General features: G+C 43.2%; 1 protein-coding gene across 9 annotated transcripts in view; it reads left to right on the forward strand.

Moving 5' to 3' along the window:
* The window catches only part of TRIO (trio Rho guanine nucleotide exchange factor), a 322,942-nt gene that overhangs the window by 126,748 nt on the left and 180,655 nt on the right, over positions 1-15,539 (forward strand). For all 9 annotated transcript variants that reach the window (XM_068236605.1, XM_068236606.1, XM_068236608.1 and 6 more), the window contains exons 13-16: positions 589-763; positions 2,274-2,469; positions 4,785-4,951; positions 8,527-8,646. In XM_068236605.1, coding sequence (XP_068092706.1) covers positions 589-763; positions 2,274-2,469; positions 4,785-4,951; positions 8,527-8,646 — 658 coding nt within the window. The remainder of the gene's footprint in view (positions 1-588; positions 764-2,273; positions 2,470-4,784; positions 4,952-8,526; positions 8,647-15,539) is intronic.

The raw sequence follows: 15,539 nt of genomic DNA on the forward strand, positions 1-15,539 counted from the left end.
ATACAAATAACAAGTATTTTTCTTCCAGAGTAAAATAAACCATAAATTACTTTTCTCCTATGTTGCTGTCACCTACAGTAGGTAGTAGAAATCTGACTAGTCCATCTCTTCATGGGGGAATCACAGCAAGGCTCTTATTCTTTATCCTTTCCTTTTATTCTTTTCTGTGAAAAGGATATACAGTGTGTACAGTGATGCTGGCCAGGTCCCTGCTCACTGCACACATTTTTGGCAGTTGGATGGAGCAACTGCTATCCACTAAATGCTTTTTGAAAATAAACACAGCCCTGAGAATCCCCTATGAGGATATGGGTTAGTCGAAAACTAGTCGGTTCTGTCAGATTTATACTGCCTACCGTAAGTGACAGGAACATAAGCGAAAAGTAATTTATGGCTCATTTTACATGTAAACACATTTGTATGTGTTTACATATATTTAAAATTTTACGATTTTCGCAATAGTGGTCCTTTAAAGAAAAAACTTTTCATTGCCCAGTTGGTATTTCAGAATTTACTTAGAAAATTAACGTTTTTTTTCTTGGGAGTATTAGTAATACATTTATGAATATTTTTTCTTTTGTTGCAAAGGGATTCAGCTATTTCCAGTAACAAGTCTCCACACAATAGCTCTATCAATCATATTGAAAGCATTCTTCAACAACTGGAGGAAGCCCAGTCTCAAATGGAAGAACTTTTTCAAGAACGCAAAATAAAACTTGAACTTTTTTTGCAACTGCGCATATTTGAAAGAGATGCTATTGACGTGAGTTAATTTCTTTTGTCTGGTATCCTGTCATTCATGTTTCCAAAAAGAATTTTTAAAATTTAAAAAAGTAATGATTAACCCTTTAGCAGTCAATTTATTTAGAGGCCTGCAAGTGCTCAAGGCGAATTTATTTTAGCCTTTTTTTTATATTTTCTTGCTTCTAATTAGTACTGCTGTAAATGTGTATTTATGGCCACTTGTTACTAGGGGGCAGTGAGACAATAACAGAGGACTTCTGCTTTCAGTTTCTATATTTTCTGCTAGAGAGAGACATCAAAGCATTCAAAGAATTTACAGCACAACGAGTTCTGCCGACTGAGGTCAAAAGCAATGCACTTATCTCAAATGAGATAATTATTGAAGCTGCTAATGGGTTAAAAAGAAAACCATCCAAAATTAATTCTTCTATTCTAGGGGTGTTTTGGTAAAGATGCACAGGGCACTTTGAAACGGAGTTTCATTGCTGCCTGTCAGGAATGGATTGTTCGTACATTCCTCTAATTATCCAAGGCAGGGAACATGTTTGCACGGGCGTTTTACCCCTCGATCACTGCAGCTTCCTGCAGGCATTATCACATGACCACTGTGCAATAAAAATGAAAGCAAGCTTTTTAGCATCAGAAGCAGACTGTTTACTAGAATTTGATTTTTAGCTATATGGGGTACAGGGTATTAATTTCGGACATGCCATATATCTGTAGCTGTAGCTCTGCTTGAAGGAACATTGTTTTATGGCAAGTTGGTAAATAAGGATACATGGCAACAGATGCATACAGCACCTTTCAGTGGTCATTTACAAAAGTCAGGAAAATGATGCATGGCATGATGGGTTATTTGAACTGATTAATTGTTTTTTTACTTATCACCCTCTTTTTATGTGATTTTGATTTTTAGCTTTAATTTTAGTTCCTATTTCTCTTCATAAGCATTTAAAGAGAATCTGTAACGTCAAAACGTCCCCTGGGGGGTACTCACCTCGGGTGGGGGAAGCCTCAGGATCCTAATGAGGCTTCCCACGCCGTCCTCCGTCCCTCAGGGGTCGCACTGTAGCCCTCCGTTCAAGATGACGTCAATATTTACCTTCCCGGCTCCTGCGCAGGCGCTCTGACGGCTGTCGGCTCCGAAGTAGACGGAAATACCCGATCGCTGTCGGATCTGCTCTACTGCGCAGGCGCAAGTTTCCGCCGCCTGCGCAGTAGAGCGGACCCGACTGAGATCGGGTATTTCCGTCTACTTCGGAGCCGAAAGCAGCCACAGCGCCCCCGCTGGAGCCAGCAAAGGAAAATATTGAATTTACAGTCTGGTCTGTCGCCGGCTGTTCGGAGGGCTGCAGCGAGACCCCCGTGGGACAGAGGACGGTGTGGGAAGCCTCATTAGGATCCGGAGGCTTCCCCCACCCGAGGTGAGTACCCCCCAGGGGATGTTTTTGATGTTACAGAGTCTCTTTAACATGGGTGATTTCTGTGCAATTTAATTTTACTAATATGCATTTTTTTGTGAACTGTAGATAATATCAGATCTAGAATCTTGGAATGATGAGCTTTCTTTGCAAATGAATGACTTTGACACAGAAGACCTCACACTTGCAGAGCAGAGACTGCAGCACCATGCTGACAAAGCCCTTACAATGAATAACTTGACATTTGATGTTATCCACCAAGGACAGGAACTTTTGCAGTGTGTAAATGAAGTCCAGACTTCGGGTAAGAACTAAAGATTCCTTTACTTGAGCCAGTCTCAGGGGTGTTCTATATACTTAAATAATATTGTTTTTTTTTTTTTTTTTTTGTAATGCACTGAAATGCAGAATTATGAAAAACCGTGCAAGGAAAAGTGAAACAAAACTGTTAGACAAATAGAGCTGATCCTAAATTGAGGCGCCTGATTGTTGGGTGTGGGCAGCAGCTGCTTCACACCAGATTTGGTCTATATTTTCATTGCAGCATTGATAAATTTGCTTCAGTGTCCTCTTAACCTTGTTGTTAAGAGCTGCAAAATACTCACCTAAAGAATTATTAGGAACACCATACTAAAACGGTGTTTGACCCCCTTTCTCCTTCAGAACTGCCTTAATTCTACGTGGCATTGATTCAACAAGGTGCTGAAAGCATTCTTTAGAAATGTTAGCCCATATTGATAGGATAGCATCTTGTAGTTGGAGATTTGTGGGATGCACATCCAGGGCACGAAGCTCCCCTTCCATCACATCCCAAAGATGCTCTATTGGGTTGAGATCTGGTGACTGTGGGGGCCATTTTAGTACAGTGAACTCATTGTCATGTTCAAGAAACCAGTTTGAAATGATTAGAGCTTTGTGACATGGTGCATTATCCTGCTGGAAGTAGCCATCAGAGGATGGGTACATGGTGGTCATGAAGGGAAGGACATGGTCAGAAACAATGCTCAGGTAGCCCGTGGCATTTAAACGATGCCCAATTGGCACTAAGGGGCCTAAAGTGTGCCAAGAAAACCTCCCCCCACACCATTACACCACCACCACCACCAGCCTGCACAGTGGTAACAAGGCATGATGCATCCATGTTCTCGTTCTGGTTACGCCAAATTCTGACTCTATCGAGACTCATCAGACCAAGCAACATTTTTCCAGTCGTCAACTGGCCAAAGTTAGTGAGCTCGTGCAAATTGTAGCCTCTTTTTCCTATTTGTAGTGGAGATGAGTGGTACCCGGTTGGTTCTTCCGCTGTTGTAGCCCATCCGCCTCAAAGTTGTGTGTGTTGTGGTGTCACAAATGCTTTGCTGCATACCTCGGTTGTAACGAGTAGTTATTTCAGTCAACGTTGCTCTTCTGTCAGCTTGAATCAGTTGACCCATTCTCCTCTGATCTCTAGCATCAACAAGGCATTTTCGCCCACAGGACTGCCGCATACTGGATGTTTTTCCCTTTTCACACCATTCTTTGTAAACCCTAGAAATGGTTGTGTGTGAAAATCCCAGTAACTGAGCAGATTGTGAAATACTTAGACCGGTCCATCTGGCACTAACAACCATGCCACGCTCAAAATTGCTTAAATCACCTTTCTTTCCCATTCTGACATTCAGTTTGGAGTTCAGGAGATTGTCTTGACCAGGACCACACCCCTAAATGCATTGAAGCAACTGCCATGTGATTGGTTGATTAGAAAATAGCATTAATGAGAAATTGAACAGGTGTTCCTAATAATCCTTTAGGTGATTGTATGCTTTCTTTGTTTTATCAGTGGTGCCATATTGTGTTTTGAAAATTCTTAAAATGACCTTATGTGCAGAGCTATGTCATCAATGACTTCTTACAGCTGCTCTACTGAAGGGTTAAATGGGCACAGTAGGGTCAAATGATCATGTAGTGCTGAGTAAAGATCAGATTTTAAATTGAAATAAGCAGGAACATTACCACAGACTTGAAACAGAGTCAGATAAACTAGAAGAAAAAAAAAAGTAGCTGATTGTGCTTAAAGCAAACCAGGGGGAAGGGGAGAAGAAAGGTTAAAAAATTACGTCAGTAGATGGTCTAGATACTACTACAATTCTCCTACACCTCACTGCTGCTTTCTGGGACTTTCCTCTTCTTCGTGGCTATGTTCAGAGGATCCCAGTGCTGGACTGGTGGGGATGGGATGAAGGGGATGAGGGAAGCTTCTGGACTATCCAGAGTCTTTCCACTACTGAGGAAAGTATTCCATTTTCTTTTCTTTCTTTTTTCCTTCAGGTATAAGTATTGGAATGGGATCTTGGATAGCATTTTCTTGCAACAGGATTACAGAGTTTAGGTACATCAAAATATTAACGCACACTCACAAACTCACACTCATAATTTTACAAATATATCAGGTCAGTCTGAATTAATGAACATACATCTCTCCTTCACCTTATCTCATAATAGTTGAGGATTGCTAGTTTTTACATTCAAATTAGCATGTCTATGTACTTAGAGTTTGAGTTTGTGTGTGTGTTATGGGTGTATATTTAACAAAAGGTTTAATAAAAGCTACTAATACATTGTTTTTCATGTTACCTTTAGGAGTTGATCTGCTCTGTGATAGAGATGTGGATATGGCAACAAGAGTGCAAGATCTGCTTGAGTTTCTCCATGAGAAACAGCAAGATTTAGACCTTTCAGCTGAACAGCACCGGAAACACTTAGAACAATGTGTTCAACTTCGGCATCTTCAAGCGGAAGTAAAGCAGGTATATTATAAAAGCAGAATCCTAATTCTTCAGTTGTTTTCGGTCGCAGGAAGTTGCCTTTGTTTGACGTATAAAGTTGTTGAGAGATTTTGGTTGTTTTGTGAAGTATGGTGTTGCCGTCTTAGTTTGCAGGTTATTATTTCCAGCATGTATTCAATATGTGAGGCATTAATAATGATTCGCTTTAAGATAGAGGGCATAAGCCACACAGGTTATCCATTTGTGTCACACAAACAGCCTTAATTTGAAGCGACATGTAACTTGATGAGATACAGATGTTTATATATACTACCTATACAACTTAGAACTTACAGATGTTTTTCTTCTGTAAGGGTTAATAAACCAGGGCTATATCTCTGCAGTTAGGAGTCGTCTTTGTGTTATTTGCCTGATAACTAGTTAGAGGTAATACAATTTTGCATGGCTTCTGATAGGATAGCGATGAAAAAAAACTTTATTGAAGAAAGGAGGAGGAGTAAGGTCGGCACCGCTGTCATCCGCTTTATTCATCTAACGTACACATAACAGAATTGTATGGCAAACATTATGGTGCACATACCGGACACTTTAAGACTCCCTAGAATCGCAGAGCGCGCTAAACGGCTGTTAGGCTCCAGTGCCCTGCACCCATCCACATCATTCAGCTTGCCAAATGTCCGGTATGTGCATCATAATGTTTACCATGCAATTTTATTATATGCATGTTTGATGAATAATGCTCATGACCAGGGCTGTGGAGTCGGAGTCGGGGCAATTTTGGGTGCCTGGAGTCGGGAAAAATGCACCGACTCCTAATGAATTTAAACTGTAATTAAAATAGAAAATATGATAAAATATTCTATTTCTCAGATAATAGTTATCATAAATCATTTATATATACAGTAATAGCTGTGCTTAGCCCACAAAAATGAAATAAACCAATCAAAATTAGTTACTTGTGCTGCTTCAATAAAGCAGTCCCCGTATTTTTAAAGTCAGATATACACATCTGATTGTGACTGTATATATGATGTGTACACAGGAATCTCTTATATATACTAAATAACATCTATGCTGTTAGAATAAAGCCTGATGTGTAGCTATGTCACTAATAGAGATGGTCAATGAGATGGAAATAATTCTGCATTGATGCTGATTTATGCAAATGTATGCACTCTCTTTGCTCATGAAATCAAATAATTTGATATGTTGTTAAAATTTGGTTTGGTGACTACGAATTAATTGGTACCTGAGACAGATGAAAAGAAAAGTTTTATACATACCTGGGGCTTCTTCCAGCCCCCTTCAAGCCAATTAGTCCCTCGCTGTCCACCTCCACCACCTGGATCTTCTGCTATGAGTCCCGGTAATTAGGCCAGTCAGCGCAGTCCGGCCACGTGCCGCTCCTACAGCCAGGAGCATTCTGCACCTGCGCAATAGTGCTGCGCAGGTGTAGTACGCTCCCGGCGGCATAGTGTGTGCATGCGCACTATGCCAGACTGGCTCAAGTGCCTGGATTCATAGCAGAAGATCCAGGTGGTGGAGGAAGACAGCGAGGGACTGATTAGCCTGAAGGGGGCTGGAGGAAGCCCCAGGTATGTATAAAACTTTAATTTCATCTGTCTCAGGTTTACTTTGTTACACAGTAGTACTATACTCTACATATGCACTCCCCATAGAGCTGCAGGGAATCCACTGAAAATGTTGTGCACATTGAACACAGAGGTGTTGTCTATCACCCATAAACCTGGTTCAGATTGTGCATGAAGAATGCATAATAGAGGATAAATCTCCTTATTCCCCTGCAGAGTACCTGCACATCACTCTTGCATGTACCCACAGTTACATTGCCTAGGGCCTGATAGATGTTCTTTGTTCCGGTCTGTACCTTTTACAAGTACTCTTACCAAGGACTAGTTTTAGTCTATGACTAAAGGGAATAAATATAGTAGTCTCCATATCCTTCTCACTTCAGTTGTCTTTTAAAATTCCTAAGCGTTGCCAGTTAAGATACGAATTTCATGTTACATACTTTCAATCAACAAGATTGTAATATGCAAATTAGAGGAGTCGGAGTCGAGGAGTCGGTGGAATCCTAAACTGAGGAGTCTGAGTCGGTGGATTTTTTTACCGACTCCACAGCCCTGCTCATGACAACAGTGTTGACATTTCTCCTCCTTTCTTCAACAGACATACTGTACTGGTCAGAGCACGCTGAGCTTGTGCCAGAAAATGCTAGCTAACCTCTGAAACTGTAGTGCCAATGCATCCTTTTTATACACAGATAAAAAGTTCAGCAGCTTATCATTAAGCCTTTTACACATGTACAAGTACTGTCGCCTGGGAGGGATCAGGACTCCATCCCTTGGGTGACAATTCGGGGCCAAGTCTGTACAGATGCGTCATTACCCGGCAGGCTAGTGATGTGTTCTGTTGCTATGGAGGGGTGAGGTCGGCTGGTGGCGCAGGGTACGGCCGAGCAGGTGGCGTAAGTAGGAGAACAATGCGCTCTTCCTTTGCTAGGCCAAGATCATCTGCCAGGGTGCCGAGGAGGTTTGGGGGCCATTGTACATTCTCGGTTTTGGGCAGAGGCGACCTTGGGCCAGAAGGCTTTACGCTGTGTGGAAAATGAATAAATGGCAGTCTTTTTGTTGAGACTTTCAAATTCCTCTCTAAAATGTCTTTCAGGGTTGGGTCTTACAATGCCTAACCATCTTGAGTGAAGGCTGTACCCACATCAGTGGTCTGGTGAGGGTGCTCACATTGTCTGTAAAGCAGAAGTGTTTTATATTCTCTGATATGCCAGTGCATCTGCTACCTACTAATTATTATGCAGGTCAGGATATCATAGTGGACAATCCCGCATTCAGTGAATGGACCCATAGGAAAGCATTGGTCTGCTCTACATCTCCATTGGTTCACTGCCACACATTCTAGAAAAGGAAAGTGTGAGCTGCCCTCAGTTTATATTAGAGACATAAGGCTAAAGGTGCCCTTGAATAATCTTACAAAAATCGTTCCAAATCTATGTAGTACAAGGGAAAACTGAGGGAATATACTTTACTTTAGGCAGTCTCTCATATTACATAGAAGTGGATAAGATTGTATAAGCAAAATTGTATCGTTGCTGCCAGAACCCGAAGTTTGACACAGGTATATGATCTAGCTAGTCTGTCTATGATCCCCTATGATTTTGCCCAGCATTTCCCTAGCGCTTTACTCATACTATGCTGCTGGGTCCTGACAGTTCGCACTTTGGCCGGCCAAAGTAAGATGTTCACATATTGTTGCAAATTGACTTTCCAGATCCCGAAGTGGTCAGGCTTGGGGTTTTGGCCGTAACATATTTTAAATAATTTTGCAATTATTTAACTGAGACATCTGCCACCTGGACACTTCTTTCAAACTTTGTAATATTCCCCATTATATTATATGGCTTCTTTCAAACTCTGTAATATTCCCCATGTTGCTTTGGAAACTACCAAATCAGTATTTATTCAAACGTTTCTTGTCTATACGTTTGCTACCTACTGATAAATTGCTGTTTTATGTCAAAGATGGCAGATTATATTTTCAGTATTCTATTTATTTTTAAGGTGCTTGGGTGGATCCGAAATGGAGAGTCTATGCTGAATGCTGGTCTAATTACTGCCAGTTCACTGCAAGAGGCAGAACAACTTCAAAGAGAGCATGAGCAGTTTCAGCATGCAATAGAGGTAAGCATAATGAAACCTTCATATGGTCTCAGTATTACACCAACTTCAAAGGGAGCGTGAGCAGTTTGTGTACAACAGAGATAAGAATAATGAAACATTCACATGCCTGTTATATTTGTATTTGATCATAGAAGTGCTTGTTTGAGGCTTCTTGCACACAGGGACGTTACAGGTGCACGTTAGTGCAGCCTGTAACACTCCCCCAACGCACAGCAATGTAATACAAGTGACAAGTGGGCTGTTCACACTGCCCACGTGCTGCATGCTGTGCGTTCTACGCGGCTAAGCTGCGTTAGACTGTTTGCACATGCTCAGTCATGTTTGGGAGGAGGGGAGAGCAGCCGGGCACATGGCTAATTAATATTCACTGCACTCAGTGACGTGCAGTGTTTACTTCCTAGAGTGGCCGCTCTGTGCAGCGATTGGCCGGGCGCGACCACGTGATGCCGCATGCGTCCAAGAGTACGCATCACGGCATCATGGACGCCAGAGTGAGCTGCACAACGCGGCTCACTCCGACGTCCACACCAGAGAGCACCAGGTGTTGCGTTAGGGGCACGTTATGTGCCCTATAACGTCCCCTAAACGCAACGTCCTGGTGTGTAACTAGCCTGAAGGAGTGTGTTAAAACGTTAATCTTTACTACAAAGTCTTCCTGCCTTTACATGGTACAATACTCTACTGCTACTACTGCAAAGTTAGATAGAATGTTTATCTTGTAGTAGTCTCTTTTAAAAAAATACAAATGTTAAAGCTACCAACATCTGTCATTACACAAATTAAGTTAATTACTAATACAGTGGTTTGCAAAAGTATTCAGTCCCTTTGAAGTTTTCCACATTTTGTCACATTACTGCCACAAATGGAATGGTTGAAAACAAAACATATCTATGTGTTAGAAAGGCCCTGTCAAAGTCCAGATCTAAATCCAAATGAGAATCTGTGTCAAGATCTGAAAACTGCTGTTCACAAACGCTGTCCATCTACTCTGACTGAGCTGGAGCTGTTTTGCAAAGAAGAATGGGCAAGGATTTCAGTCTCTAGGTGTGCAAAGCTGGTAGAGACATACCCTAAAAGACTGGCAGCTGTAATTGCAGCAAAAGGTGGTTCTACAAAGTACTGATTCAGGGCAGGGGGCTGAATAATTATGCGCACCCCACTTTGCAGTTATTTATTTGTAAAAATTGTTTCGGATGTATGATTTTCGTTCCACTTCTCACGTGTACACCACTTTGTATTGGTCTTTCACGTGGAATTCCAATAAAATTGTGGCAGTAATATGACAAAATGTGGAAACCGTCAAGGGGGCTGAATACTTTTGCAAACCACTGTATATGTAACAACTCTGTGTGTCTGCGTGCACTAAAGGTACTTATAAACTCGTTAACCACTCTATGACCACCTAATGCTGATCGGCGGCTGCAGGACAGCCTAACTCCAAGAGGCGTCAAGTGCTTGGGGTAGGAGATTAGAAGGGATCACGCATGCGGATGTGCACGCATCCCTGTTTGAGAGATGGAGTGGAGCTCCGTCAACAGACTGCCAGTGGCAATCGTCGCTGGCAGACTGTATAGAAAATAAACCGCCATTATTTACTTTGAACAGCGCTGCGATCTACTGCAGCGCTGTACTGGGGACAGCCCCTGGTGCGGTTCTCTGCATGATCCTATCGCATAGGCTGATGCCTATGCGAGAGGATCGCCCTGATTGGACCTTGGTGGGAGGAAAGGAGGGGATAGAAAAAAAAATAGTCACATTTATTTTTTAAAAAAAGGAACAAATAAATAATGAAAAAAAGCCTGCAGCGGCGATCAGATACCACCAACAGAAAGCACTGTTGGTGGCAACAAAAGTAGGAAAAGTTCATTTGTGTGTTTATGTTGTATGGATCTGCGGTGAGCTGTTAAAACTGCAGAGCACTGAATTGTAAAAAATAGCCTGGTCACTAGGGGGTGGAAACCTTTGGTCCTTAAAGAGACACTGAAGCAAAAAATAATTATCTAAGCAATTGGTTGTGTAGTACAGATAATTAATAGAACATTAGTAGCAAAGAAAATATTCTCATGTTTTTATTTTCAGTTTTATATATATATATATATATATGTATGTATGTTATAAACTGTTCTTATCACCTTGCTTCGACACCATCGTCTCACAGACTGTGAGATCACTTGACTCTCCACACAGCAAACAGGAAATAGACTTTCTCAGGCTTCTCCAATGTTTCCGTTATTTATTCAAGAAACAGGAATACAGATAGATACATTCATCTCCTGGCCAAGCAGACTTCCATGTTGCGTTACAGCTGCTTGAGTATCTTCCTACTGAAGATACCCAGGTCTTCTTGTATCTACTCTGTTACAGCTAGACTACCTATGTACAGCAAACATTATATCAGATTACATAAAGGAAGAACATGCTTAGAGAAATAATTGGGTTCCAGTCAGTATTGCGAGCTAGTGCGGAAGGAAGAAGCAGAAGTGAGTTCCCCATCGCTCGCTCCAGATTTAATACCGACTAGGAAAGAGTTAAATATGACATCATCTTCGCCACCCCCTATATCAGTCTATTGGTGGACCCACTCGTGGTGTCATCATACCCGCCTACTCGATTAATAATCAATGAGGCACTTGACCCAGATGCAGGACCGTGGATGTTTAGTAAACATGGCCAATGTTTTCTGTTCCTGTGGTTGAGGTCAGAGTAGTCCGATGGCCTTCTTTAGGAACATGTTCTCAGTATCTGCGTGTATCTTCTGCTACACGCAGACCCTGAGATGCCTCTGCCTGCATCACCAAACCTCTATCTATTTTAAAGGCATACACTGCGGACAAGCCTTTTACATAAAACTCAGGCCAAGTAACTGAGGCCTACTTAAATTATAACAATCCCCCCTAAAACGGCTTGACCCGCAGATCCCAGCGTCTGAAACTCCCAGTACCTGGTTTCTTTCTTGTATGTTTCACTTTTCGATGTTCGTGCTCACACAACTTCTCTGCTCTAGGCGGTTACCCCTGGAAGAGAGAGAGCAAGACCTCTTGGTCTTCCTGTAACCAGGCTCTCTTGGGAGGCCCTACTTCTAAGTCCCTCAATACCACATGCTCAGCATTTGCGTCACTTGCGTATCACTCACAAACTTGCATGACCACAGAAAAGTGAAACTCGTTTGTTTGTTACTCGATGGAGCAGTGCCAGGTGCCTTCTAAAAGAGCGCCTTTATACAATCAGCTCCATCACAGGTACTACTAAACCTATACCCGTAACCCTGTAGATCCCTTAATTTAAACTATTGGTTCAGTAGATTGTTTATGAGGCACCAATCTCTGGACCAGGTTAATTTATTTTACGTAATTTTAACCCGCAACCTCACCTGGACAATGATGCCTAAAGTTGTCATCCCCATCCAGACGACCAGTGGGTGTAGAAAGAACTTTGGAACTGCAGATGCCCCGTCCGAGTGTCCCTGGAACATCACCGGAACCTTTGTCCACCAGGGCAGACTGGAACTCACCTGCTCATTTTTGTGTTCTACCTCGTTAAGATCACCTGTATCATGGTGAAATCTTACCTCTAACTTAGTGTACTGTTTGTTTAACCTTTGTAACAAAATGTGGTCGTCTTGGATCAAACCCTGTTCCCCTTTGTCCCATGTCGGGTTCTCTTTCAGGACGGGAACTACCCGTGAAACTTTGACCTTTAGAGTTCTCTTAACAATTTGAGAAACAACGTCATCAAACCTGGATGACAGGATCCATATGGGATCTCCACTCACACAATATGTTCCCCTTGGAAACTCCCCCTTATCGGAACAATTATGAGAATATACCTTGAATGTATCATTAGACCTTATGTTAAAAAACCAAACCTTTCCTTCAGCCACCGGAACTATCGGTTGGGCTTCAGGGTGGATCTTTTGAATGGTATCCTCGCATTCTGCGTTCTTGAGCCTGCAGGCTTCTTCACTAAATTTGACTTGCCCCAGCCAACGCAGGTACTTCTGCAAGAATTGCCCGCATGAGGACAACTCTACTTGCTTCACCTCCCCGTCTAGCACCAAAAAAGGTTGACCTCTCAGGTCCTGGTGTAAGACACGGGTTGAGGTGGGAACTAAGGAAGTAGCGGTGCCTAAAGGAATGTTGCACCGTTTCCATTTGTTCACCCAAACATCTCGAAGCTGCCATGCAAAAGATCCTTCTCCAGAAAAATTAATATACCTCCCCTTGTCCAATCTCTCGCTGACAAAATATGTCCCCAGCTGTCCTGATTGGACCTCTTCCCCCCTTATGTCCTGAGGCACAATATGTACCTGAGGTCGGGAAGACTGTACTCTCTGCAATCGTTCGATTAAGAGTACCTCTTCACTTACCCAACTATCATGAGGATAAGCTGTTGCATATGGACTGTGTAATATCGTCTCCTGTTGTGACCCGTGTGGTGTGAATGGGGTTCCCTGTGTGGGCTTTCCCTCCCCCGGGACCGCTCTCCCCACCCTCTTTGTCACCTGGAAATGTGGCTTGATCTCGATTTTTACTTCTTGTTTCGAGAACCACCCACCCTCGGCTTTCCAGCCTTTACGTGTGTAAAGTTGTTTCAGAGGCACTCTCTGTTGGTAGCTCCAGAGTGTGATGTTGTCCCCCGCGTCTCTCCGGCAGGAGAATTGACGCCTCCTACTCGTTCCTCTCCAATCTGGAACCATCTCACTCTGCATAACCAAGACAAGGTACCCCTGAATCACACACTCCACCTTTTGCATGTACCCATTGTACTGCAATGTACCTTTTAACAAACCTTTGGATCGGTGCATTGATTCTGGGAGTGTGGCATTCAATAGCAGATTTACACTGCCATTAAATTCCCACTGCCCGCACACTTGACCCTTCAGACCTTTCACCCACCTTGTGCCATGAAATTTGCTTTCTCCTGGCACAAGTGCTCTTTTCCTCCGTCCCTGCATGGTCCATCTGTGCCAAGCGGAGGGAGGTGTGAAAGGATCAGTACCTTTGTCACCCAACATTAACATGCTTGGGCCTTGCATTCTCATTAACCCCTTATTATACATGAGAATGTCCTCTCTTCGTTCTCCTAGGACGGAATGGCAACCTAGGATCACCATCAGCATGGTACTCTTCATTATAAAAGCACCACCTTGGGAAAGAAAAACATTAGCACTTTGCATTATGCTTTGCTCCGACAGTTTTGTTAGTCTCTTTCCGATCTCCGAAATCTCGTGTTTTAGTCTCTTTCCGATTTCAGGAATCTCGTGTTTTAGTCTCTTTCCAATTTCAGGAATCTCGTGTTTTAGTCTCTTTCCGATTTCAGGAATCTCGTGTTCCTCCAAGCTTAGATTGGCATCTGGGACCTTTCGCTTATCCGACTGACATCTCCATCTTTGCTGCCAGCACTGCAGCTGTCTCAATTCCATATTGCCAAACACCTGAAATCGAAATACAAACAAATCAATTCTTATTAATGATTTGGGATTCGCCCTGCGGCTTGTACTCTTTACACTTTAAATTGATCAATATATACCGTAATTGATCTCGTTGCTTTATGGTTCTCATGACCTCTGTTTACTCTTATTGGTAGATTGGAGTTAAACTTCACCCCCCCTACCTCAGTACTATCCTCAGTACTTACCTGTTTACAATATGCTCCCGCGGACTTCACCTATGGAAGCTCGCTTCACCTTTGGAAGCTCTCGCCCCATTGCAGCTCACTCCACATCCCCCCTTATCTGTCCATGCGCGGCCGTCGCATGCACAGATTACGGATGCCACACCTGATGTTGCTTTGCAGGTGAGCCTGCAATGCTCTTACTCATTATCGCATTTACTTATCTAGAACTTCATCGCGATACCAGCTCTGCTAGAAGTTCTGTGTGTTGTACCCTCTGATCCATGTTTGCCGTGCCACTACCCCCAGACTTCACAAAAAAAACGGCTGCCTCCCTGTAGGAAGGAGCACTTTACACTTAAACTACACAGGGTGCAGGGCTAAGCATACCAGCGTCACATGCCTGTATGCAGATCCCTGAATGCCCACATGGAAGGTAGTCACATGGCAAACAGCATACTGATACACTGTCACTCTGTAAACGGCAATTCTATCATCTGTATAATTGCCCCATGAACTGCTGTCAGTCCTTGTTCTTTGTGCTACAATTGATAGGAGCTGGAAAAAACATATTTGACCAATCAGTGGACGAAAAAAAACGCACACAAAAACAGCTCCAGCCCAGCATAGACCTCTCAGTCCAGCTCTGGCCCTGTTCACGACAAAACCGGAAAAAACGTTACCGCTCTGCAGAAGCGGCGACGGAAACCCGAATTGGTCAACTCCCTTTTTTCCAACTCCGGCACCCCCCTGATGCACTGTCCCCCCCCCTATACTCTATTGGGAACTCATGCTGCACCACCCATTAAGGTGCCCCACTTACAGGAATAATCCCATAAGCAACCCAGTACAGACCCTTTCCTGATCTGCACTGCTACGTGTGTCCCTGCACCTAGCTGGGAAACACTTCCTATTCTGGCATTCCTGTCCATGGACCCAGGGAAAAGCTCTGGGGAAATACTTTGAGAACCGAGACACACAGGAGAATGTCTCTGTATTTCTACCCCCCTTCCTTTCAGCTGCTCTGCCCGGAGCCGCGAGCACAGCCTGACGTGACGTGGATCCCCCAGCCCCTCCTCCCCCCTGCCATGACGTGTGGGGGCCATGACTCTCGGGGGCGGGCTCTCTCCACTGCCGCCATTTTGAGTCCTGGACTGCCAGCTAAGATGGCTGCTCCCATAACAGCCTCTCGTTCCTATACCTTAGGAAAGAAAGCAAACTCAAATAGAACATACATTTTTTATGCATAGTTACACACAGCATCTATCCACAGTGCACAA

This window comes from Hyperolius riggenbachi, chromosome 5 (genome assembly GCF_040937935.1).
Source record: "Hyperolius riggenbachi isolate aHypRig1 chromosome 5, aHypRig1.pri, whole genome shotgun sequence".
Classification (NCBI taxonomy): Eukaryota; Metazoa; Chordata; class Amphibia; order Anura; family Hyperoliidae; genus Hyperolius; species Hyperolius riggenbachi.